General features: G+C 40.6%; 1 protein-coding gene across 7 annotated transcripts in view; it reads right to left on the bottom strand.

Moving 5' to 3' along the window:
- DYNC1I1 (dynein cytoplasmic 1 intermediate chain 1) overlaps window positions 1-24,110 on the bottom strand; it is a 186,267-nt gene that overhangs the window by 120,705 nt on the left and 41,452 nt on the right. For all 7 annotated transcript variants that reach the window (XM_066317643.1, XM_066317678.1, XM_066317652.1 and 4 more), the window contains one exon: window positions 21,831-21,946. In XM_066317643.1, the coding sequence (XP_066173740.1) occupies window positions 21,831-21,946 (116 nt within the window). The remainder of the gene's footprint in view (window positions 1-21,830; window positions 21,947-24,110) is intronic.

Genomic DNA, 24,110 nt, shown 5'->3' with positions numbered 1-24,110 from the left:
AACAGAGAGGGAAAAATGACCCTTTGAACTTATAACCTACTGGGGGTGGTTTCTACAGCAGTAACACCCCATTTAAACCCTGTGGCTACAGTACATCTGCGGTTCACTGGCTATAATTACAGCTTTAATACTGTAACTGTAGCAAACAAGTCCCATGGTGTATTAGACTAAACACACGAGGCATTTTGTCCTCTCGACTACAGCCTGTTTAATGGCATTTCAGGCTCCAGCACATAAGTCTGCTCTTGGCCAAGCACTCCCAAGCAGTTAAAGTTGGCCTGAAATAGTTCCAGAGGAACACCGATCCAGCCCAACTGGGCATTGGACAATTACTTGAGAATATCATTTAGGGCTGAAACTGATATTTATCTAGTGATTGAAATCAGTTGGGAACTGAGATACTGTTGTGTCAGCATTATGTCTTTCCTGGAGCCTTCGGCACTGTTGGTTTGGCTTCTTCCTACACTGGGCATTTACAGCTGGGCTGACGTGGCAGCCGAAGAAGCAGCACACTGAGTGTATTTGTTTGTGTTTTTTATTATACTTCTCTCTTTATCCTGGCCTCTCTCCTGAAAAAAAAACAAACACAACCCACATCAGGAGAACTGAACTCACTTTGACTATCCTTTCCCTTCCTTTTCAGAAGTCTGCCCATGCTCCCCCCTTGCTGTGCATTGCAGGCAGGAGTCCAGCCCAGAGCCAGGGACTCACTTTGAGCCTCTTTTGTTGGATATGTTGCAATGTGCAGCCTCATCTCTGTAACTTCCCAAAGAGAAATTGGTGTCTACTTAGGGTAAGTGACCTGGGGAAACTCTTTAAATGTAGTGTTTCCCTCTGCCTTGATCAGCTGTCCTGGCTTTACCTCTGCTGTTAAGACTTGCCAGTGGAGCTCCTGCTGCCATGTCTCATGATCCCTGTAGATCCCTGTAATCCTCCCTTTACTGAGAGGTTTCATCCAGCCAGCCCTGTCCAAAGGACCAACTTTGAATAGCTTGAGTCTTCCTTAAATTCTGCACTAAAATGAGTCATTAGCAGTCATAACCTTCTACTGACCTTCACAGTAAGAGCCAATTTTATTTTCCAAGTAGGATTTCACTTTTGCTTGCTTTCACAGAATTACCATTTTCCCAGTTTTCTGATTATATCACTTGGTCAGTGAAACTTCATGGTCCTGCCTACCACAGCCAGACATTTCTCTTACAGACTTTTAATCTTTTTTTTTAATCTTCTTTCAAAACTATTGTTCAGTATTTTCTCCTACACAGCATATTTATCTAAATGCAGAGTGACCCTGAATACAAAGACCTGACATTTTGCCTGTGAGGTGTAAATAGGCACCAGACTTTAAAGCAAGGCCCTTCCTTTGCTCGCTCACCATCCATCCTCGAATCTCTGTTCCTCTGTACCCCACTCACTTTCACAGCTCTTCCTTTTAACTGTCCTCTCCCATCACCATGAAACACCTGCATCTGCATTCCCATTTCTTCAGCTGGAAAGCCCAGAGACAGTGTTTTATTCCTGCAGGCACTGCAGAGGCTTGAAGGGGGCATGCTGTTCACTTGCCTGTGTGTTAAGTAAAAAGTCCAAGTTTCAAAAAAGCCATGGTGAATACAAGGCAAGTATATTCTTAGGAAAACTATTTGGGGAAAAAAAAAAAGTTTTGTTGGATTTTTGTGTTGTTGTTGTTTATTTGTTTTTATGTAGGAGAAATGGTAGATTTAATAAATACGTAATAGTAGCTTACACCCCAATGAGAGTCTGGTGGGACCTGTTTCCCAGCTGCAGGCAGAGTGAAGCAAAGACGGCCACTTACGGCCTCATACCACAACTACCAGCCAAAGCAGTCACGGGCATTTCCTGAAAATACTGCAAGAGGACTCAGCACTCAGTTTGGTCAACGGAAAGAGCCTGCACATTAATGTTTTGATGCCCACTATATATCCTCAAAATAATATAGGTTAGAACTTAAAAAACAATATATGGCCTCTAATAGTAACAGTAACAGTTCACAGGATTGTAAGGCACCTTTCAGCCTAGGTTATCAAAACACTTTACAAAGTGAGGATCATTATATCTATTCTACTCTGATGTGACAACGACTTTGTGTCAGCTATAACTGAAGAACAATCCAATAGTTACCCATTATTCAGTTTCCCAAAATAACCTGCAATTCTCTAAGCAGCTCTAACAGGAAGACGAAGTTACAAATGGGGCAACTGAAGTATTCATCCAACAGTAAATGCAACCGTTTACTCTCCTAATGGACAGAGCTACCACCTCATTGTACACACACTGTAAATAGTGACAACTTGTATTGACACACAATCTTTTTCACCCTGGATGTTCACAAACTGCAGGAACATCTGACAACTGCCACATGGCAGCACAACACAGCCATCTCTGGGTAGGAATGCAAGCAGCATACTGAAGCAGAAAATTAAAGAAAATATCCACACAAGCATTAGATTTTTCTAAAGGAAATATGAAAAGGAGCATAAATTCTCAGCATAGAAATACAGCAGAGCTCTTTTTGGTAGGTAACATGAAAGTTACGGTGAGACAATCAGTTGAAGAATTCAGGGTTTCCTAAATAAACACAAAAGCCAGAGCCCCAGCAGGTGGCCAAGTCTGATATTCAAATTTAACATTTTACATGTGGAGTTTTCATTAGGACAAGGCTACCACATGATGGACAATCTGTATATATTTGCAGATGTGGCATGCAGGGAAGTCAAACCTGGGCAAGGAGCATAATTCACAGCAATCTCTCTGCCCGAGAATAGCTGAAGGCAATGTCCAATCAAAGTACTGTCAGTGCAGCGCTCGGCGAATAAATGAGTTGCTTTGACAGGAAATTCCAACAGCAATTTTAATTCTGATCAGGCTTCAGGAAGTGGAAAGAATAAAAACACATCAATTATAGTGACAGGAAGTTTTAAATCACATGGCAAGCAGCTGCTGCCAAAGGACATGTCTGCCAGCTTTGTTAAGAAGTATGGTATTTTGGTGCAACCAAAATTTTACACCAAAGCTTTACAGGCTGACATCAGTCTCTAAATGCATGTTATCCCACTACAAGGGTAAGGAAAATGACACAGTGCAGACAGCACACCGTCATTACAACAAATCAGAGAGACCACTTTTTTTTTTTTTTTTTTTTATCTTCTTAATCCTGACCGCAAACTGAGCGTATTTATAACAACTCCAGAACACACCACCAGTAATGATATGGAGCACATGCACATCTACCTCAGTAAAGCAGGCAATCCCTGCAGCAAGGCAAAAACACCATCCTTTTCTGAGTCAGCCTCAGGCTGCAGAGCAATCAGCACTTTAATCATTTTACATGCACTGCCTTTTTTTCATTAATTCATGTTGTAAACAGTGACCACTGCAACGAATCAGTGGTGCACACAGAGCAAGCCTGAAGTTGCTACCAAGCCTGACATTTGTTCATGTCCTTACAGTATGCTGCAGGCTCAGTCTACCAAACAGCTTCCTTCAGTTGTATGGGTGCTTTTCCATGTTTCCTGTGCCATACCATGTAACACCAACAAATTCTAGGCTAGATTTCTCATCACAGAATCACAGCCACAGAATATTGAGGGATGGAAGGGACCTCTGGAGATCATCCAATCCAACTCCCCAGGCAAGACAGGGACACCTAGAGCAGTTTACACAGGAATGCAGCCAGGCAGAACCTAAGCTGGCCTGGGAATGGGATGGTGGGCCTTGGGTTGGCTGTGGGCAGAGATCTCAGGCTACATTGCTGATTTGCCCGTAGGGGATCATGCTTCAAATGGCTCTCACTCAGGAAAAGTCATTCAAATGGATGCAAATTGTTCTGGCCTCACTTTCAGGCACACTGAAGCCGTCTTATACAGCACTGGGATGGAGAAGGGCATTAAAGCTAATGTCAATGTGACTTATAGTCTAGCAGAATGCTGTAAAATAGCCCAGCTATACAGGGAATTTGGAATACTGAAATAATATCTTGATGTCAGCTTTATCAACAGATATTTTGTAGCTGGCTTCAGGAAGCTTTTCTCTGCTAGAGTCCAAGAAGGAAATTGTTATTGCTGCCTACATGACACACATCTACAGGAGGTTAGTAGGATGTGACAAGTGCCATTCAAGGGAAAGTGACCAAAGAAGTGTGTTGAGCAGACAAACATTGATTGACTCCTATCCTAGGTGGAGAACTAATTTATATCCCTCACTAGTGAATTATATCCTCTGCTGTACAGCTTCCTGGCTCAGATAACTCCTGCTGCCCCTTCAGTGAAATCACCAAGAGGGTCGAAGGGTTCAGATCTGAAGACTGTTTCAGAGTGGGCAAGTATAGGACAGAAAAGTTTGCCCTCAGCAAAGCAAATATTAATGAGTTTTGCTATTCACATGGGCATAGATAGCACAGTACTTTCTAAACTGCAGAAAGAAATAATCAAAAGTGACAGAAATATTTATGCAGATTTAGCAAAGGTCACAAAAAAAGTGTGTCATTTTAACAATACTGGCAAGCTTCGTATAAAGTTTTACTTTTCAAAGAGAATACTTTTCACTACGAAGACTACTGGGGGAAAGACTTAAACTAACTCTACATAAAATTTTTCATTATGTCTTTGGAAACAGTGTGAACATTGGATTCCAAAACAAAGAAAAAAAACCTGTCAAGATAAGACATGATACATCTTTTTATTTCATTTTAACTTCTACTTAAATAGTAAAAGAAGCTAAAACATGAAAGTGCTCATAGCTTCCTGCATAATTATCCACATTCAGATTTCTCCTCAGGAGAGATTCTGTGGGCTTTGATCCAGGGATTTTGAAGCATTTAAGGGAAATAGAGGAGCCAAACCTCCTATTTCTTCTGAAGAAAATATGGCATAATTTGGTTATGAATTTGAGGATGTTCCACACACGGACAATCTGGCCTCAAGCCAGAAACAAGGAAAAATAAAGGCAGACTTATGGAAGTCCATTATTTTTGTATGTCTGTTTCTGTCACTTTTTGGTTTTGTAAGATCCTCTTTATATTCTGACAGAATCAGTGTTTCCAATCCAAAGAACACTTAAGGACATTCATAGTATATCTTACTAATTGTCCATATTTTTTCATCAAAATGACCCTATTTCGCCCTAAAATGACATCAGTCTATACACAGATTAATGATGAAGGTAATGGTTGTTCAGGGTTGATGGTTAGACTTGATGATGCTAGAGATTTTTTCCAACCTTAACAATTCCATGATTGTATGATTTGTATCTACAGACAGGTACATACAATTCCTGTTAATGACCACTCTGGCTCAAAATCACTTTGTGCTTCAATAACTACCTTAAACAGGAAAAATAGTAAGTGCCATAGATTTCCTGTTTCTGTTCCCCACAACTATCCTGCCAACAGTTATGAATGTATGTGTACAGACCTGCTTCCAAAACCCAGCAACAGCCTTTATAATCCAGGAGTTTCCCACTTAGGTCACCTAGAAGTATACCTTGAAGGACAAGTGTCCTATGGCACACCAGTGAGTGGCTACATTTACTTCCTATCAAAATGTTCTTAGCAGCACCATTTTTCACAATGCCCTTGTTCTGCATAAGGGCTGGGGCAGGGAGCATTGTACTTCAACTGAGCCAAGAAAGGCGCCTTTTTTCACCCTAAGATGGCTCTTCAAGCCTCTGTTTCTGTAGCAGTTTCACACGCCAAAAAAACCTGCTACAAATCCGTCCATTGCGCACCTTCCTCCTTGGTTAATCAGCCACGTTGTGCAACATATCTACAAAAGCATGGAAAAAATCTTTGGTTTCAGTCATCTAACTTTCCTCCTTGATTTCTTCCATGTTTTTTAACAGTAAGACTACAAACAGCACCTGGACTCCTACACTTTCTTATGGCCTTGCTTTTCTGCTTCAAAGGACTTCCTGGTTCACTGTCAGATGTCAGTATTCACAGGCTGATGAAACACTAACAGCATGTCATGGGTGCACACAACTCAGCCCTTGTAGTCCCAAGCTTTAGCCCTTCTCAGGTCTCTTTTACATTGTTCCCAAAACTGCTTATCAAAAGTAACTCCAAGAACAAAGCGTACTTGTTAAACATAATGTTGTTTTAGTGCTGGAGACCACAGGAATATAGACTGATCCCTAATAGCTTGACCACTTGACAACATTAACCAAAGGCAAGGAGCAACACTGATTTACCAGGAGGTGAGTTACAGAGCCTTTGATGTCCTGACTGATACTGCATACTGAAGCGCCTACCCCCATGATGTATGACAAAATTATTCATTGTTACAGCTGTGTGATCTTCCCTTCATGTGGCTCTGCCTACGTCCAGAGAAACTTCCACACCACGATGCATAGTGTGGCAGTTCTGAGACTGCCGCCTTCATGCTCACACTAAATATAAGTTGTTCTGGTTTACACTGCACAGAATCTAGTCCACCACCTGACAACAGACCCCCAGGAACAGAACATGACACTCAGCTGCTGGTACATTTAGTCCAAGAGCTCCCTCGGTTAGGTGACAGAAGCTCTACCTTCCCTGAAGGGTACATTGCAGCTTATCAGAACAAGTTTATTTGATTTGCTCTAATGAACAAAGCTTCACTGGAGACTGCAGTCAGAGCATCTGGAATCAGGAGCAATGAAACAAGATGTGTCATTAGTCTGTGGTCAGATTTTTTCCCATGTAGGACAGTCAGTTCCTCATATCTTTTCCTTCTATTACCTCCAGGAGCATTCTGTTAGTTTCTGAGGAAAATACAAATATGTCTTTGTGGTTTTCAGGACTTCCTCCACTTCCTTCCAATTATTTCTTCATTTAATTCCTTTTCACTTCTTCATTCTTTACAATCTAGTTTTTATCCACCTTCTTTCCCTCTTCATCATGATTTCTTTTTCATGCCTATCACCTAGAAGTATGCTTCAGCTTTTGATGCTCTTCATCTCTTTAGCTCTTTTTCATTCCACCAAGTGCCAAACGTCACATTTTTCAGCATTTTCTCCAGAGACTTTTCTGATTTAGCTTGTGACTGGTCCTCTCCAGTGTCCTTTTGTTTCTTCATCAGTTGGGGAAAAACAGAGATGGTAATTTACTGTTGTTATTACTATTGACTAAATTTTAAAAAACAGTGTTAAAGATCAGAGGTGGATTCAACACTGAGATCCTCCTCCCAAGAAAACAGTCTCATCTCCAGGTAACCACTGACTATTTGTTTTCCAGCTGATACACTGATAAGTAAACACTGGAAAGACTTTTCTTTTAGTCACCTTCCAATGAGATTGTATAAAAGGTTCTCCCAACCTCAGCGAGTTGATCAATCATATAAAGGGGTGATGGTGGTACAGGGTGATTTTGTAACCAGTTTCCTATCCAATTCCTCACAACTATTAAAACAAGACACATTATTTATGAAGATGCCTTTCAACATCCATCTCAGTTTTCCAGTCTCTGCAAAACCACTGGAAGTCTGTAGCCTCCACTGCAGACACTTCTCCAGGGATCATGCTACACCCTGTAGAGATGTGAGTTCTTCCTAAGTCCTTTTCCTCTGGTCCAAGACATCTTGCTTCATTCATTCCTTCCCTCAGGAACTTGTTCAAGATTCTTGCACAACTGACATCTCACCATCCAAAGAACCACAAAAATACAGCTCTGTGTTTCAGTCTGGCCACACCCAGACTCAAGATTTTGAAAAGTCAGTGCTTAAAAGAAATGAAGAGTCTACCTCTTCTAGCAAGAGCTAACTTCTGGACAGAAGAAATACTGATTGACAGCTTGCAGGAAAAGGACACAGGTCACTGCACATTTTAGAGACCCTGAGTGAAAGCCCTAACACACAAGAGATTCAGAAGACTAAAATTCCACTAACTTTAACCAGCCATGGGAATGACCCAGCTTGTTGCAGTGTCTCAGCATGTCTCATAAAATGCACTGAAACATTTGCTAACGAGGCTATCTGCATGTTATTGTTCATTTTTATTACAGCAGCACTAGGAGTGCCCATCAATATCAGGTCCTTGTGCTTGGTACAGATGTCAATGTGTTAACCAAAGGAGAACACATTCAACCTTCTACCCCCAACAGAAGCAGTCAAATAACAAGACCCTTTCATGTCAGCGTGCCATTTGTACAGACAAATGCTCAGCAGCACGGGTCATAAAAGCTAGCCCACAAGGACTGCTTCAAGGGAAAAAAAAAATTCTTAAATTTATTTTAAGGTTCATATCTATGCATCCATGCCTGTGCATTTAACCATATAAATAATTCACTTAAGTGTAAGAGACCTGCTTTTAAAAACTTCACCACTGTGTCATACCATGGAAACTACCTCAGGGCTACTAGGAAGGGGGTTCAAACATCCTTCTTATAAAACACATCATTATGCATTAGAGGAAACTTCATTCAACAGAGAAGAATGGCACACCAGCTGGAGGTGAACACCATAAACCACATAAAGTTTTAATTAAATTCATTAAAAATTCTTTGTCTCTTACTGTGTTTGGAGGCAGATAGAATCCTTTAACAATGGCCAGCACACAATCAGGTTTGTCAAAACTAATAATAATACAAAAGCATTTGCTTACCCTGGGACATTTTGAAAAAGTTTGAGTAACTGTATTATTTTTAATATGGGACATTTATAAATGATTACAAGATGTGGCCAGCATTGGAGTAGAGTTGCTGTTTCTATTGTTCATTGGATTGATAAAAGGTGTTAATAATAAAATGCACATTTTTAGCAGTTGCCAAAGTGAATCAACCTGGAATACAGGGAAGAAGTGTATTTTCCCCTTAAACGAATATATGTATATGTAATTCATATATTTAGTAGGGCCTGTTGCAATAAAACAAGGGGCTATGGCTTTAAAATAAAAGATATAAGGAGAAGTTTTTTCACAACAAGAGTGGTAAAACACTGGTGCAGGTTGCCCAGAGAGGTGGCAGATGCCCCATCCCTGGAACCATTCAAGTCAGGTTGCACAGGCTTCTTAAGCACTAAGAATCCTGATCTAATTGGAGATTTCCCATTGCAAGGGGGTGGGATTAAATGACATTTAAAGATCCCTTCCAACCCAAACTATTCTATGATATATCAACACATTTTTCATGATCAGTATTTCTTTACAGCATGTTTTCTATATTCTGTACCGATAAGTATGAAAAATAAACCATTTCCTGCCCTTCAGAACTTGCAGTCCATCAGCAAAACAGGATACTACAAATGGAAGTTACAGCACCAGATCCGCACCTGCAAACACACACATGCCTGATATCAGACAATCAAATATGTCACAGGACTAATGATGAGCACAGAACATGCAAAAATATTTGCAGGATTAAGCCTGCTAACCAGGGTAAAAGAGGATAGCTATTTGATTGCCTGGCTCTTATGTAAATGACTGTTTTTCAAAGCTGGAAAGGCTAGCAAAATACTTTTGTATTTAATCAAATACAAATAAAATGATTCTACAATGTACTGAAGGGCTTCACATCATGAGTCACTGACAATGTCAGCTATTTAGGCTCATGGCAAGCACTTAATTTGGTCCCAGTCCAGGTCCCATTTTAGTCAGTGGGAGTCTTTTCCCTGATTGCAACATGAGCCTTTGTTACTAAATTATCTCAAGCTGATGAACTGTGAAACAGAAAAGGTACTTTTACAACCCTTTTCTAATCTAAATTCATTTAGGATAATCGCAAACTTGCACCAACTAATTCAGTAATTAGATCTAAAAACATCCTCACTGCATAGCTAATACCTAAGTGTTGGGTATTCATTTTTTATACTTCTTCATGACACTCGAGTACAAGAAATATCATAGGCCAAATGAACAGTCCCACAACCTATGTGATATCGTTGAAAGTGATGAAAGAAGAAATGAAAGCATATATTCCCCACCCTACACTTCAGTAAACAAAGTCGTGGTCTTGTGCATTTCACAGTCATGGTGCTATAATTTCTAGATCTAGATATGTATCCACTTGATGCTCAGCACTCTTTGGGGGAAGGAATTCGATGGGCTTTACTGTATGGCAAAACCTTTGAGCAAAATGGGACAGAAGCATGCATTTGAGGAACTACACAATATGTAAACTAGACTGATGTATCAAAATAAATGTTAGCTCATAAAATGTAGTATTGAGTCTACACAATAAAATCCTCTAAATAGTATGAAAACACTACTTAATTGAAGATATGAAAGAGCAAAGTAATTTTTCTAATTTTTCTCTATCCTATTGCCTTTATCAGCTGGAAAAGTGCTGTCCTCAATTATATAGGTTTCAGAGGAAAACAAGATGCCTGCTTTTTCACTTTTCTTTCACAGAGGCCCAAGAACCAACTTCAGAGGAGAACAGCTAAGAGATGAAGGAGCTCAAGAAAAGAAATAGCAGTAACAGTAGTTCCAAAACTGTTTCAGGGCATGACAGTAAAATACTTGCCCATATTCCCATCATAAAATGGTGGGAATTTACTAAACTCAATAATCTAAAAAGGAAGGATATACTTCGAGTGTATTGGCTAAGTCCTGCAAGCAATGGAGAAAGGCACAAATAGTACATAATTTTTCCAGTGTTACAATAAAAATACAGTATATAGGGTAAATTGCCATCTGGGAGGTTGTGTCTCATTTTTTTGAGTATGGAAAGTTTACACAAACAGGTCAGGCCACTCAGGGTAGAGCTAGTGCATGCGATTACACTGAACTATTGAAGTATCTCAACAAGGATGCACCTAGTTAGCTTAGGTACTAGCACTAATCATGCTGCCAGATCAGATAGCTTTGTGACTACTAAAAAAACCCAGTAAATTAGGCTGTTGTGAGTTCACTTAGTTCCTGTTTATGTTTTTAGTGATCTCTGCTATGAGGAAATGAAGAGATGGGCCTATGTCTCTGCATTGATTGTAATTCAGTTTGTGACTTGCTCTGAATTACACATATATACTGTAACAAAAATAACACTCCCGAGAATCACACCATTGCTCTCAGCCCAAGGGTATCACTTGGCAGGCAGTGAGACCTTCTAGTGGTCAGCCTTATGTGGCTATCTACAAGTATCTGTAAACTTACAGATATAATATAGATAGGTAATACATTATGTAAACATTCTACCTATAGCTGTGCCTGTAAGTAAATCCTTAAGTAGCTATATAAACATATCTGCAACTTCTAAACACAGTTCTGTCCATAGACTAGAGAGACAATAAGAGAGAAGAGAGACCAGATTCCTCTCCTGTTTACTCTCTGCCTCCATCCTGTTACAGCCTAGGAATGGCAGAACAGATGTTTCCCAAGCACACAGTGTAATGGTGCATTTGTGCCTGCACACTCCACCCTAACTCTGTCCAAGGCATTCTTGAAAAATGGAAGCACACTGTTCACTAGACACCTTTTCATGAGTGCACAAATGAGAACCAGATGTCAATTTGCTATATCTTTGCTTAAACAGCAGCTCTTAGATCCCTAAAATGTATGTAAACCTAAAATGTATGTAAACATGCCCAACTCTTAGGAACCCTGCCTGCTTGGAAGTCCTGAATCCAAGCTTTCTGCAATACCCAGTCTAGCAAAGAGGAAAAGGCAGATTATAAGAGATGCTCATTCCTAATCAGTACGAACTGTGAGCATGTTACAGCATACCCAGTTCACATCTGGACAAAATTAACTAGTTCCACTGGTATGGAAACTTGGGCACAGACTGAAGGACAGTCTGGGCTAGGGTCCATAACCCCCTCACAAGACTGTGTTGGGTTTGTTTGGCCTCAATTATCCTGCCATGTGAATCCCAGCACGTCTCATGTCACAGGTAAGAAGTCTGTGAAACACATGCAGAAGGAGTTTGTGCTATCTCACTCTGTAAGATGCTGCGTTTTCAACCTGCACGTTATCTGTGATGCAACACCAGCACAGAGAATTCTTCATGTAGTCACAAGCGAGATCTTCAGCGCTGTGTTTCACAGCAGATGAGTGGCTGTTTTGAGTGTGTTGTTGGTGAGTAATTGGTGCCTAGGAGAGGAAGAATGAACATCTGAGTGGAGATGACAAGAAAGAAAATATGAAACGACCATGATTAAGGGTTAAAATTTCAAAAATTCTCTAGTTGTGCAGCTGGGGCAAGACCTTCAAAGAAGTTCAGCTCCAAACCACGCAGTGAATTCTGAGAGTCCTCAAAACCCAGCAGCTGCTACTGAGATCAGTGAGTCTATTCATAAGTGCAGAGATCTGCTTGTGCCAATCACAGAGAAGCTGAACCCATACTGAGCTTGGATGCAGCAAACTTCACAACACAATTGGGGTGAGGAAAAAAAAGGAGTATCCACAGCAACAACATGCAATTATAGACTTAAATAAGTGTGAAGCTTCGTGGCTCAAGCTCAACACATTTCAGAAAAATAATGATTATGTTTTCACTTCCTGTGTGCTTTAAGTAGGGTATTAGTTTGCAGGAAGAGAGAGTGCTGGTTTAGAGGTTTATGGCTAGTACATACATCTGAAGTAATTGTGGCTCAGAGTGAATACATGCTAAGTTTATTTTAAATAAGATAGATGGGCAAGTGACAGCCAGGGACTGGCTGAAAAGTGGCATTATTTGTGGAGACAGTCTATTGTATTGCAGTAAAAGAGAATTCCATCTTCTATTATTAGTGGCCAGTGGGAATTCATGCTGAGACTTTTACTTCACTGACATATCCATTTCATTAAAGATTTCTTAATCCAGATCCTTTCTTCACTTTTCAGAGTAACTCTTGGTGTGTGGGAGCAAGCAAAAGGATTCTCTGGAAAAGATCCAGCTATTAGTGATTTTGAGCAGGGATTCTCAAGTACTACATACAGATGGGATCTGCAGTTTGCTGTTATACTAAATATATCACAGCTTTACACGACCTTGGAGGAGCTCTTGGGAGGGAGGAGGGGGCCCTGGGGTGCCACTGGAGGGCTCTGCCCAGGTGCTCAGGTCAGAATGTGAGGACACACCTGGTGGACAAAGACCCAGCTTGGGGTGCATCCCCATTTATTTTCAAGGCAGGCAGTCATGTGGGGTGTGCCAAATTCTTCACTCCACCCAGCCCAGCCACTTGGCTCCCTCTCCAGCCAGTCTGAGGGCAAGCAGCTGACACTGCTCTATCCAAGGCAGGTGGCCTCTCCTATGGAAATGAGCCAATTAAAGGGGCCTATAGAGGAGCACAATTAGCCAGCTTCTTAGGCTGAGGCTCAGCTATAGAATTGAAGATAGAGAGGTGCTGAACAGGAGAATTTTCAGCTGTGTAATTTTTGACCCACTACATTAGTACTGTGGGTTAAAACAGAGGAGGGGATTTTGGCACGTGAATCTTTTTCATCTCTTAGAGTCCAAGTGCCAAGGATCAAATTGAGAAGTGTGAAGTAACCAAGCAGTTTTCTGTACATCTTTTTAACACCACTAATGAAGGCCTTTCCACATTATGGTCTGTGTCTATTTCAGCCCTGATTCTGTATCTACTTACAGGATTAGAAAGATTAGATGCTAATTAGAGCACTGAGGATTAATAACTGCTACTTCTATAATGCACATTTTTCTTAATCTTGTCTTAAACTCTAGTGGAGATTGGTCCATGTTACAAAGCCAGAATTTGCCAAAGGTTACTAAACACATAATAGAAAATTCTGGGTATTAGTTTTCTTGTATATACTGGATAGCCATCACCCATTAGTCTAAAGAAGGAATTACAGGAATGGCAGAAAAAGCATGCTTTGTTTCTGAAGAAAATAAAAAGGCATGTCTTCATTGTTCTGTTGGAAGCACTGTTAACCCAAATTTCACCCTTTCTACATTTTCAGGTTTGAACCTTCTCATTTGAGCACTGTAATATGCATACACATTGCTAATTGAAAGCATATTCAAACACGGCTGTAATTATACATAAAGTGATAACTAGGAGCATGTGAAAACAGTAAATAGAGAAAAATTTGCCACTGTCATTCCACTGACTGTTGACTGGGGAAATCATGGTGCTGTTCATTAGTGGGACAATTTCCTTGTTCTCATGTTAAAGCTAAGTCGTAACACACTAATAGTCATATATTTGCAAATAAGTTTAGAAATATTTTGTTGCTTGAGGGGAACATTTAACAAATCAGCTCAATACAGCAGTTGTTCATGTGTAAAACACAGCCAGGATCTTTTCCAGGGAAGAAAGACCTAGAGGAAGGTTTTCATTTCCAGCCAACAAAGAATTCAATTTGCATACAGGTGTTACAGGGCTTCTCCCTGAATTCATGGATCACTGCTAGTTTCAGATGTCAGGACACAGAGATGGGTCAAAGGCACTGCGAGATGACTTGCAGCTAGTTAAAAGAGTCTGAGGTCAGGGCTCTTAACATCAGCTCTCTTGTTTTCCATCAAGCGACACCAGATGTACCAGGATCTCATTCAATTACATTATTTCCCACTGCAACTAAGGGAGCAGGTTGGTTTCCACACAAAGAGACTGACTACAACGCTTTTCGGATTATTCTAGGAGAGAAGAGCTTCCCAACTCTTGGATGGAGGATGGGATCCACTTGCTTAAAAGCACAGAGCAAGGATCGCCCATTAGGATCGAGAAGGTGTGAGGAGGGATGGTAGAGCATGGTCCCTCTTCGTGATGGCTGCAAGAGCTCTGAAGCAGTATTGTTTCCATGCACACAAAAAAATTGCACAACAGTCCCCTCCAAGGCAGCACAGGCCAAAAACTGGTTCCTTGTTTCATCAAGAAGGCAGTTAAGCTTTGGTTTGTTTCTCATCTTTTGTTGCCTGAATAGTTTAGAGAAGGCATAGTTCAGCTGTGTCAAATGTGTTGTTCTCTCCCCACCCTCACAAAGAATGACCAGATATACTTTCTTGGCTGGCATTTAATGCAGAGGTACCTTGTGCAAAAGAAATCAGAGTCTGCAGAAGGTCAGGGGCACTTTGGCGCAGGTAACTCTTATGTGTATGTGCCTGGTTTTCAGGAGACCTGCCCAAATTTTGTTAAGATTCTGGAGGAGCTTCAGAGTCAAGTTACTTGATCCTTGTGTAATGAAATGATCAAGAAAAAGCCTAAGATCTCTAGAGGGTTTTTTTTCTTCAGACCTCCAACTGTGTGTGACCAGAGGCAATCTTCTCTCTGTTAAACCAGTTCTTAGTAGATAACTCCCTGAGAATTACTGATGCTTAATAAATTTTCAGATCTGCTTGTTCAAAACAGTTTAGCATTAAAAGGGCTCTCTGCGTAAGATTATCTTAAAACCATCTTGAGAAAAGCCCTTTTCCAGAAGGAGAGAAAACCTGGAAGGAGAAATAGGGAATGGGAGCAAATACTGAAGCACTGACTGCTGATTAATATACTGTTGGGCCATCTTTTAGAAATGGACTGCAACTGTCTTGCAGAAATCCTGTTTGAGCCCAAGTCAGTTACATATTTTAGGAGAACAGATATTTGATGTCCCTTGTGCACTCAAACACCAAAGTATCCATGACCAGACTGTGGCCTTTTCATTCTTCCTCCAAGAAGAAATCCTTACAAGTGTCAAATATATTTTTCTGCAGAACAAAAACCATTGAAAGAAACTAATTTTTAAAGCTAAGTCCTTATTATAATTCTTTACCACATGAAATTATGGTGAGCCAGGTAGTGAAGAAAACCTTCAGAAGCATAAATCCAGTGTCTGTCTGTAGATTGTTGGAGTGAAATTGGAGTGGAATATAGACCCACCACACCTGGTAGCTGCCTGTTGTGGCTGTTCTGGAATATATGTATCTTAACAAATTTTACTTTACTTATTGTACTTGAAAAAGGCATTGGGAACAACAAGGGTGTACACCTGATTTCACTAGTGTATTATTGCCTTGAATACTTACAACCGATTTTCCAAGGCTTTTCAACATTTCTAAATAACATTTCCCCCCCCAATTTCTATGTATTGCTTTGGTCCCTTCTCACACTTCTTTCATCAGCACGTGCATTCGTACATCTCGATCATACAACTCAAGCACCTTCTGTTAAGTATAATTCCAGTCTCACACAAAAGATCGGGCGGGTGTTTTTCCGCAGGTCTCTCCAGCATCCCTGCATCCCTCCCTGCCGGCATTCCTCAGCCGCGGTGCTTCACCGCTGCACCACCAGAGCGCGCTGCCGGAATGCCTTTGAAAGACTTTTATGTCAAATTAAAAAAAAAAAAAAAAGGTTAAAACCCACCTTGAAAATCTTCCTATTTAGAAAAGTTGATGCAGTTATGACAGGAAGAAAGAGGAATTATTGAAAGACTGCTATACAATGCAATGCCTCAAATCTTTGCACCGCTTCATTCTAGTCTCATCCAATGTCGTACAGTCTGGTACAACAGCACAAATTAAGCTTTGTTGATTTAATCGAACAAAGCTGTCTCGAATCAGAGTGCTTATGCCAGCTATTGAGATCCACGGTAGAACTCTGATGGACTGCAGTCTGAGAACAAAAGGCAAACTGGATTTTTATAGCTAACTGAGAACACCTGGTGATACATGGTACCACTTAGGTTGGAGCATAATAATTTACAAAATGACAAAGCATTATTACAAAATTAGTGTCCATTAGCACAAATCCTAAGGCTCTGTCTCTTTAAAAAAAGTCTCTCTGCTTTAACACTGATTCATCTTTACGTCGTTGTCTCTTTTAATAGTGATTTCTATCCTAGTTTTTTGCTTTTCAGCGCCTCCTTTTGTTTACAACAGTCAGTCTTTGCTTTCCCCCTAGTTATGTCCAATTTCCATCCCACATTATCAGGTATCCTGACACATACGTTGCATGCATGGTAATGCATGTGCATCTGCACTTCCCATTAAATGAGGCATTCAAAGCAATTCTTGAGTCCAGACTTGTCCTTTTTCAAGTGGAGCTGAGCTCACAGTTCTCGGGGGGGGAAAAGCCAAAGTAAGCTCTTTAACTTAAACCCTAGCTTCTGATCCACGAGCTCCAGTCAGATTGGCCATGGGAAAGCTCAAATATGATCTCACTCAGTTCTGAGACTGGCTTTTCCAAAGTGTAGCATGCATTCACAAAGCTAGAGCTGAGCTATAGTCAGGCACAGCAAGGCACAGCAGAGTTTGGGGCAGAGTTTGCTGGGCTAGAGGTCTGCTGCACAGTATCCTAAAGCATGTGCAGAGACAGATCTCACTGATTAAGCCTGTAAATCTCAGACCCTGACAATAAAAGTATAAATAGGTTTATCCATGGATTTTATCATGGAAATAATAAAATTCCAGAGGCCTGACTTGCTTTCACAGCATTGGAGTTTGTCAGTCATAGTCACAGATAATTGGATGGGAAGTTACCAAAACTCAGAGTAGGCCACAGGCCTCACATGATGCCAATGTATCACTTTTTTAGACATATGCATTTTGCTCAACAACACCAAACCCAGATCAATATGGCTATATAAAGGTGCTCTCTTACCAAGTTTATCAGTGAAGAGCTAGTCAATGCAATCAGTGGCACCTAGAGAATTTTGGTTCACCCTACAGTAGGCACTTAACATTTGGTATCACACACAGACTTGAACTCATGTGTCTCATAAGCCTGACTGTGAGCAGAATTCCCTTCTCTTCTCTCACTGCTTTAAAAAGGGTGACTTTCAGGAACCTTAGTTCAGAGAATTACACTGTCACACACAGGCAGAACCCAACCCAGCCTCCGGAGCTCCACCTCCATTTTGCCACTTCATTCCAGCCTACTTCCAGATGGAGTAGAGAGCTTATTTTTCTTTTTACTCTAATAGTCAGACTACCCTTAGTGTCTGAAAATGTCAGATAAACAGATGGATCACAGGTCTCAGTTGTGTTCTTTGCCAGAACTGGGCTCCATTTGTGATGTAGGATGAGGTCAACCCTGCTCAGGAGGCGAGTATGGCAGATCATTTGTTTTTTCCCCCAGGAACAAACATCTGTTGAAGATGACAAACTGATGAAGTGTCCATTACTTCCACTGTTTTAGAAAGTCAGATCTTGTACACAGGACCTACTCTTTCAGGAATGCATTTCTGACTAACCTATTTGCAGTGACAGTCTGTCAAGCCAGAATGTGAGAAAACCTCTTTTTACTGATGAAGTAGTTTCTACTTCACAAAAGAGGAATAACAACACTCCTGACACTGGACAGCAAAGCCAGAAAGCTCACTAAATTTCTCCTTGCAGCCCTCAGTTTCTCAGGGGACCCAGATCAGAGGACTATCTCCCTTCTTCTGAGATTTTTACCACCTGGCCCATTAAAGAGCAGAACAGTAAGCTGGGGGCAGGAATCTAGCAAAGCCTGAATGTGCAAACTGGTTTGCTGTCTGAAGAGGTGGATTGCAGGCAGCCATACCGAGCTCAGTCCACTGCTGCACAGCAGTGAGGGACCTGTCCTTGGCACAGGCCAGGCCATGGCTTTTCTGTTTTCTCCTAGGTGCACCTTTACCAAACAGCAGGTCTGCAGTGCTTTGAAGGGTCCAACCATTGAAGGCTGCATGGAGCCTGAGGTGATATGAAAGCCTCTGCACAATGAAGGAAGTGTCCAAAAGACCTCTCAATAAATATTTGGCATGGTCTAGATCTTAATCAACTCCAGAACGGAAAATCAGCACAAGTAAAACGTCTCTCAATGCCTACAAATAACTGAATTCAAGTTCAATTATAGCAGGAGGAGGGGGAAAGTAAAAAGCATGTTTTTTTTCTCAGGCTCCAGAGCCAAGATCTGTATGTGTTTGAAGTCATTCTGCAAGGAAGAAAAGGAAAGGCTGAAGCTGACTGTGACCTAAATAAAGCAAAAGAATTAGGCACTTGTGATCAAAGGATTGAATGATGCATATACACATCTCCCTAAATAATAGAGTTGGTGGGGGAAATGACATGTCATTATTCCTCCGAAATAAAGCAAATTACCTGTTCTGAAAAGAGGAGTTACTCTTGTTTTTTATACAGTGAAGAATAATGCCACACTATTTCTTCTAAAATTAGCAGCTGACAAGCTGAGACTTCAGTGCACATAGCATCTGGCTCTCTGGCACCACATGGACTTACCAGGGGGAACCCTTCCTTTTCCAGTTTTATAAGATTTGGTGGGCAATAGCCATTACCACAAAGAGCATCCACTGAGCTCCAGAACAGCAGCAGGTTTAAAGTACCTCAGAGTTTCTTTCTTTCTCTCTAGAGAAGCAAATGCAGAAAACCTGATGAGGGTATTTCAAAAAAGCTGAAGAACTCTGAATGGAGTCAAAGTCCTCTTTTCACCCATCTTTCCAACCAGCAGTACCCTGAATTAGTTGTCCTCCAAACAAGACGCAAGCATGGGACAATCTCACCCTAAAATTCTGCATTATGACATTTCCAGTATTTAAGGCAGGCAGTGAAAAGTGAATTGCAAATGCTGACTCATCCAAGTAATTAAGTTTCTTGTTTTCTATTCCTAAACTCTGAGGCTTCAGATGCTAAATAACTGAGCCCATAACCATAGTAATGGCTGAACAATTTTTCTTGAAAAGATAATGGCTATATTTTATCACACGAATGCACAGAAACAGTGTAGAGACTTCCCAAAGCTGGTCTCCTGAGGAATATCTCTCTGCCCTTTATGTTTACACTGACAGTATGAAGGCCTCAGCCTTCATAAAGAGGCTTGGGAGATTGAAAACCTGAGAATTCATTTCCATTAGATCCAGGAGACAAAAATCACAGTGCTTATTTATCCCCTAGAGAATTTCCAATTAAATAGCCTCTCAATGGAATAATCAAACTTTCCTGAATCTCCTTTACTGATGCACAACCATAATCATATCCAAGTTATATGCAGAGAATTCCTCAGCAGCAGATTGGAAAGGAAATGTAAGTTACACTTTCACACATCTGAAGGAAGAGATTGGGTGATATTTCCTCTGTGCCTCAATATGTAAAACACCACTATTTTTTGATGTTTCCTCCTTCGCTGTGATGACAGAGAATAGGAAAATAACAAATCCAGTCATCAAACCCACATATTTGACTGCTTCCATCACAGTTTTGGCCCAGGCAGTTTAAAGTGCATTATGTTTTATGTTTGCTCTTATCTTCTTTCACACCAATGAGGAGTAAGTGACTTTCCTCTGTGCTGGGAGGACCAACTCAAACCACACTGCCTGTCTGCTCATTGTCCTGACTGCCAGGCTCCATGGCATCACACTGTTGTTTGGGGTTTTCTCCTTGAAGGGTAGGAGATTGTTCTCTCGTCTAGCAAGAAAAGGATTTTGTAATAGTTGAAGAGGTCCTTGAGAAAGAAAGCCAGATCTTACTGAAAGAAGATGCTTCCTTAAGTGAGCCTGTCCTTTTCAGAAAGGCAGGTCAGCTCATGAGTGCTGGAGTCCTAGGTCAGAGGGAGGCAAATGCAAAGCCATGTCTTAAATTCCCCATATCCATAGGTTCTTGCATTAGATAAAGGCCATGTGTCAGAGAGGAAGGACACCCTCTCCATGTGGTCTAACAATGAATTCATGATAATGCTCCAGGGCTGAGTATCAGCTGGTCTTAAGTAAAGAAGTCGAAGACTCAGGTGCAAAACGCCATTTTCTCGAGGCCTCAGCAGCCCACAGAGAGACAAGCAGAGATGAGCTGGATTGACCCAGGGAAGTTTCTGAGACAGCTTCTCCCTATGAGCAGGCAAAGCTCTCTGAACACACTGCTCAAGGAGCATCACCCAAGCAAAAGGCTGTCTGTGTTTGAAGGCACTATTTCAGGCCACAGATGACCAGGGTAAACTTGTGCTCCAGAAAAGTAGAATCTGAGCATCTAGCTCAGCAGTTTATATTTCTGCTTCCTAAGGCAGACCTGGTAACCCAGTTGAAAAAGGAAAAAAAAAAAAAAAAAAAAAAAAAAAAAAAAAAAAAAAAAAAAGCTGCCTATGTTTATCATTCTATTTTCCCTGACAGTAACTTATATTTAGACAGATTTACCACCACCACCATCTTCTGAACCTGCTTGAGTATTCTTCTTCTCTGGATGAAGCCCAGTAAAGCTCTACACTATATTCTGCAGAAAATTACTCAGTTATTGAACTTTTTTCGATCCTTCATTCTTAACAGCAAAAATTATGGTCAGGATGGCTATGAGTTTTCCCTCTTCTATCTGCTTCATTTTAGTGCATATATAATATGCATTAATAATAGGCTAATGTACAGTTTTGCATTCAGTTTAAATGGTACCACTGACCCGCAATCAGCATGCCACAGTACAACACTGGCAGATCAGCAACCCCCTGCCACTCTTTGTATTTACTTATCAACAAGAGAGCCAAACAGCCAACAAACAGCTCCATGAGTATGGATGCCAGCATGATGTCAGCAGAGAGAAAGAAAGACTGTCCACATCAAAGTATGCAAACCTCCTTTTTCAGTACATGGAGCTAAGCTGCAACTTCTCTCTGAGATTCACCTACAGCAAGGGGACATAATTACCCTGACCAAACAACTGAAGGCAACTTTCCAACACTGCCTCTTTACAAAGCACAGAATTTATAACTTCCTTAAGAAAGCATTAAAAAAATTGAATAAAGTGTAATTTTAATTATATTAATAATGATTTATTTTTAAACATGTTCCCATTACACTGCTATCTAAGGCAAACCCATTGTAAATCAGAAGTAGTTTAGTTCCACCTGCATTTGAAGCGATTTTTATACTTATTCTCATCAGAACAGCTACTAATCACATAAACAATACCTGTCTTGCAGAAAATACATGATAAGCAGCTATTTCAGAACTTACCATTATTTTTATTATATTCTTTAACTCAGATGCAAATTTTCTATTAAAATGTTTTTTTAAAAAAAAATAAATCTTACCTTCAGATTGATGCGTGGCCAGAGGTGTCTGTGTCTCCTTGGAGTATGATACCACCTCCCGAGGTAAGAAATCAACCTGGGTGATCTTTGACACCCCAAGTTTGTGCAGTCTGCGTCTAAGGCGGAATACACGACATCAAAAGGTTAGGCATGTTAAACGTACATCAGCAGCAGGAACAAATGCTTGCTGTTACGAACAGGATAAAAATACTTCAGTGTTGGTTAAGATGAAACACAACACAGTATGCATGAGAAGTACCTCATTGCAGTGAAGAAAATTAACCTGGGAACCATTTGCCAATGCAATAATAATAAAGCACAGTTGTTGAACCTCTAGATCATGCTGCTGAGAGGGACTGCAAATGGGAGAGACAAATAGCCTGCTTGTGTCCCTCTTAACATGCAACAAAATTCTCTTTCATACACCATCATTACTATGATGTTCTGCCTGCTCAAAGGAGTTCGTCCTCAGCCTCGGATACACAGCTGTGGAAAGGGTACAGTAGGTTTAAACCAGCATGGATTAGGACAGCCAGATATTCAGCTGGGAGCAATAGCAGAGTCTTTAACTGGCAAGGTGGGTAATTTCCATGAGGAAGGAGATTCTCCCTTCCACAGGAGTTGTTCACAGTGACATTCAAGTAGGTTTATGATTAGTGGAGTCCTAATGCAAGGGCTGGAGGAGAGCTAAAACACAACTGGAGTAGGGCAAGTATAGCCTTCTATTTTGTCTACTTGCCTTATGTTAAATAAACCATATAAAATAAATCAGTGAAGCAAACTAACTGTAAGTAGGTAAGGGAAAAAGAAGGGAGGCAGCTGAGCATGGTCATGAACGTTTTTATTTGTGCACAGTTCACTCAGCAGCAGGGGAAAAAATCAGTTTATTTCCTGAATATTATCTGACTGTCTGCACAGAGTGAAGGTATACAAATGGTCACTTGGAGGTGTTTTACTGGAAAAAAAAGCCAAATTTCAGCAGAGAAAAGAATGCAAACATAATAAACAAATGATGTAAATAAGGCCAGTTACCTAAATCATCAAGTGAAAAAAATGCCAAATTTCAGCAGAGAAAAGAATGCAAACATAATAAACAAATGATGTAAATAAGGCCAGTTACCTAAATCATCAAGTGTGAGCATGCTCATGCATTTATGAGGAAATAAATTCCTGGACACCATATTTCTCAACCTGCCACGTTATTGAAGACAACAATTTGGAAAAGCAGAAAATTCTTTCACATTACTCATATCCTCTTCATTTTCCAGATTGTCAGAAGAACTGGAGTCATAGGGGTTTTGATCAAATTAATTTAGAGTGGTTTAGGTATTCAATTAAAATTGATGTCTGACAGGAAATGGGAGTCTCAAAAGGAAACTGTCCCCATTGGAAAACACCTACTGAACTTTTCAGCTGCATCAGCTATATTTTTTTTTAATCTATTTCACTGCCTGGCTTGTTATTAAGTTGACTGTAATTAGATTCAGCAGGTAATCAGTACAAATCATCTGTATTGTGTAACAAACCACTAGAGCAGAAACAGTTGTTGTAGCTCTGAGTCTTTCCTCTTTTCAAAGAAGAAAAATTTACAAATCTCCCTCCTTACAACCATCTCTGACGTCACCAATATGAACAAAATCTACAATTGTCTAAAAACTCAACAGAAAAATTTCTACCTCATTATTGGGGGCAGAAAAGTTCCTTCAGCTAGCAAAAATTTTAGTAGTTTTACATTTCGTAGCTGCTTCAACTTATGGTCTGTGTGAGCTCAATCTTTAATAAATATCTCACCCCAGCAAACTCTCATGTGCTTTTCCTTCCCTCAGCACCAGATGTGCAATCTCTGCTGCCTACTTGGTCAGTTTGACTTCCCTGTGTAACCAGTCCCCTGCTGCCCCAGGCTACTCTTTTCTGAGGTTCCTAAATCTTTGCATTGAAAGAGTCTCTTGACAGTGGTTAGGTATAATCCCTAATTAATTATGTGTCTAATCTGGACCTAATTAGAACCTCACCAAACTCTAAAATAGTTTCACATGAGGTCACTCTGTACCTCCTGGACTGCCTGAGGATAGGAACATGACCTTAACAGTGAGCTGGATGTAACAGCTGGTTGGGTGGATTGAACCTCTTTGCTCACTGTGTCCCAGAAGTGAGCTACTTTCCCATGGCACTGGGCTGAGACAATCCATGGAATTCTTCAACTAAAACACTTCCAATTCAGTCATTGCTGGTGCCTGTAAAAATGCCTTGTGCCACCCATATCCTGTAACTACTGGTGAA

Source organism: Sylvia atricapilla, chromosome 1 (genome assembly GCF_009819655.1).
Source record: "Sylvia atricapilla isolate bSylAtr1 chromosome 1, bSylAtr1.pri, whole genome shotgun sequence".
NCBI classification, from domain to species: Eukaryota; Metazoa; Chordata; class Aves; order Passeriformes; family Sylviidae; genus Sylvia; species Sylvia atricapilla.
This window is presented reverse-complemented; position numbering and strand designations above follow the sequence as displayed.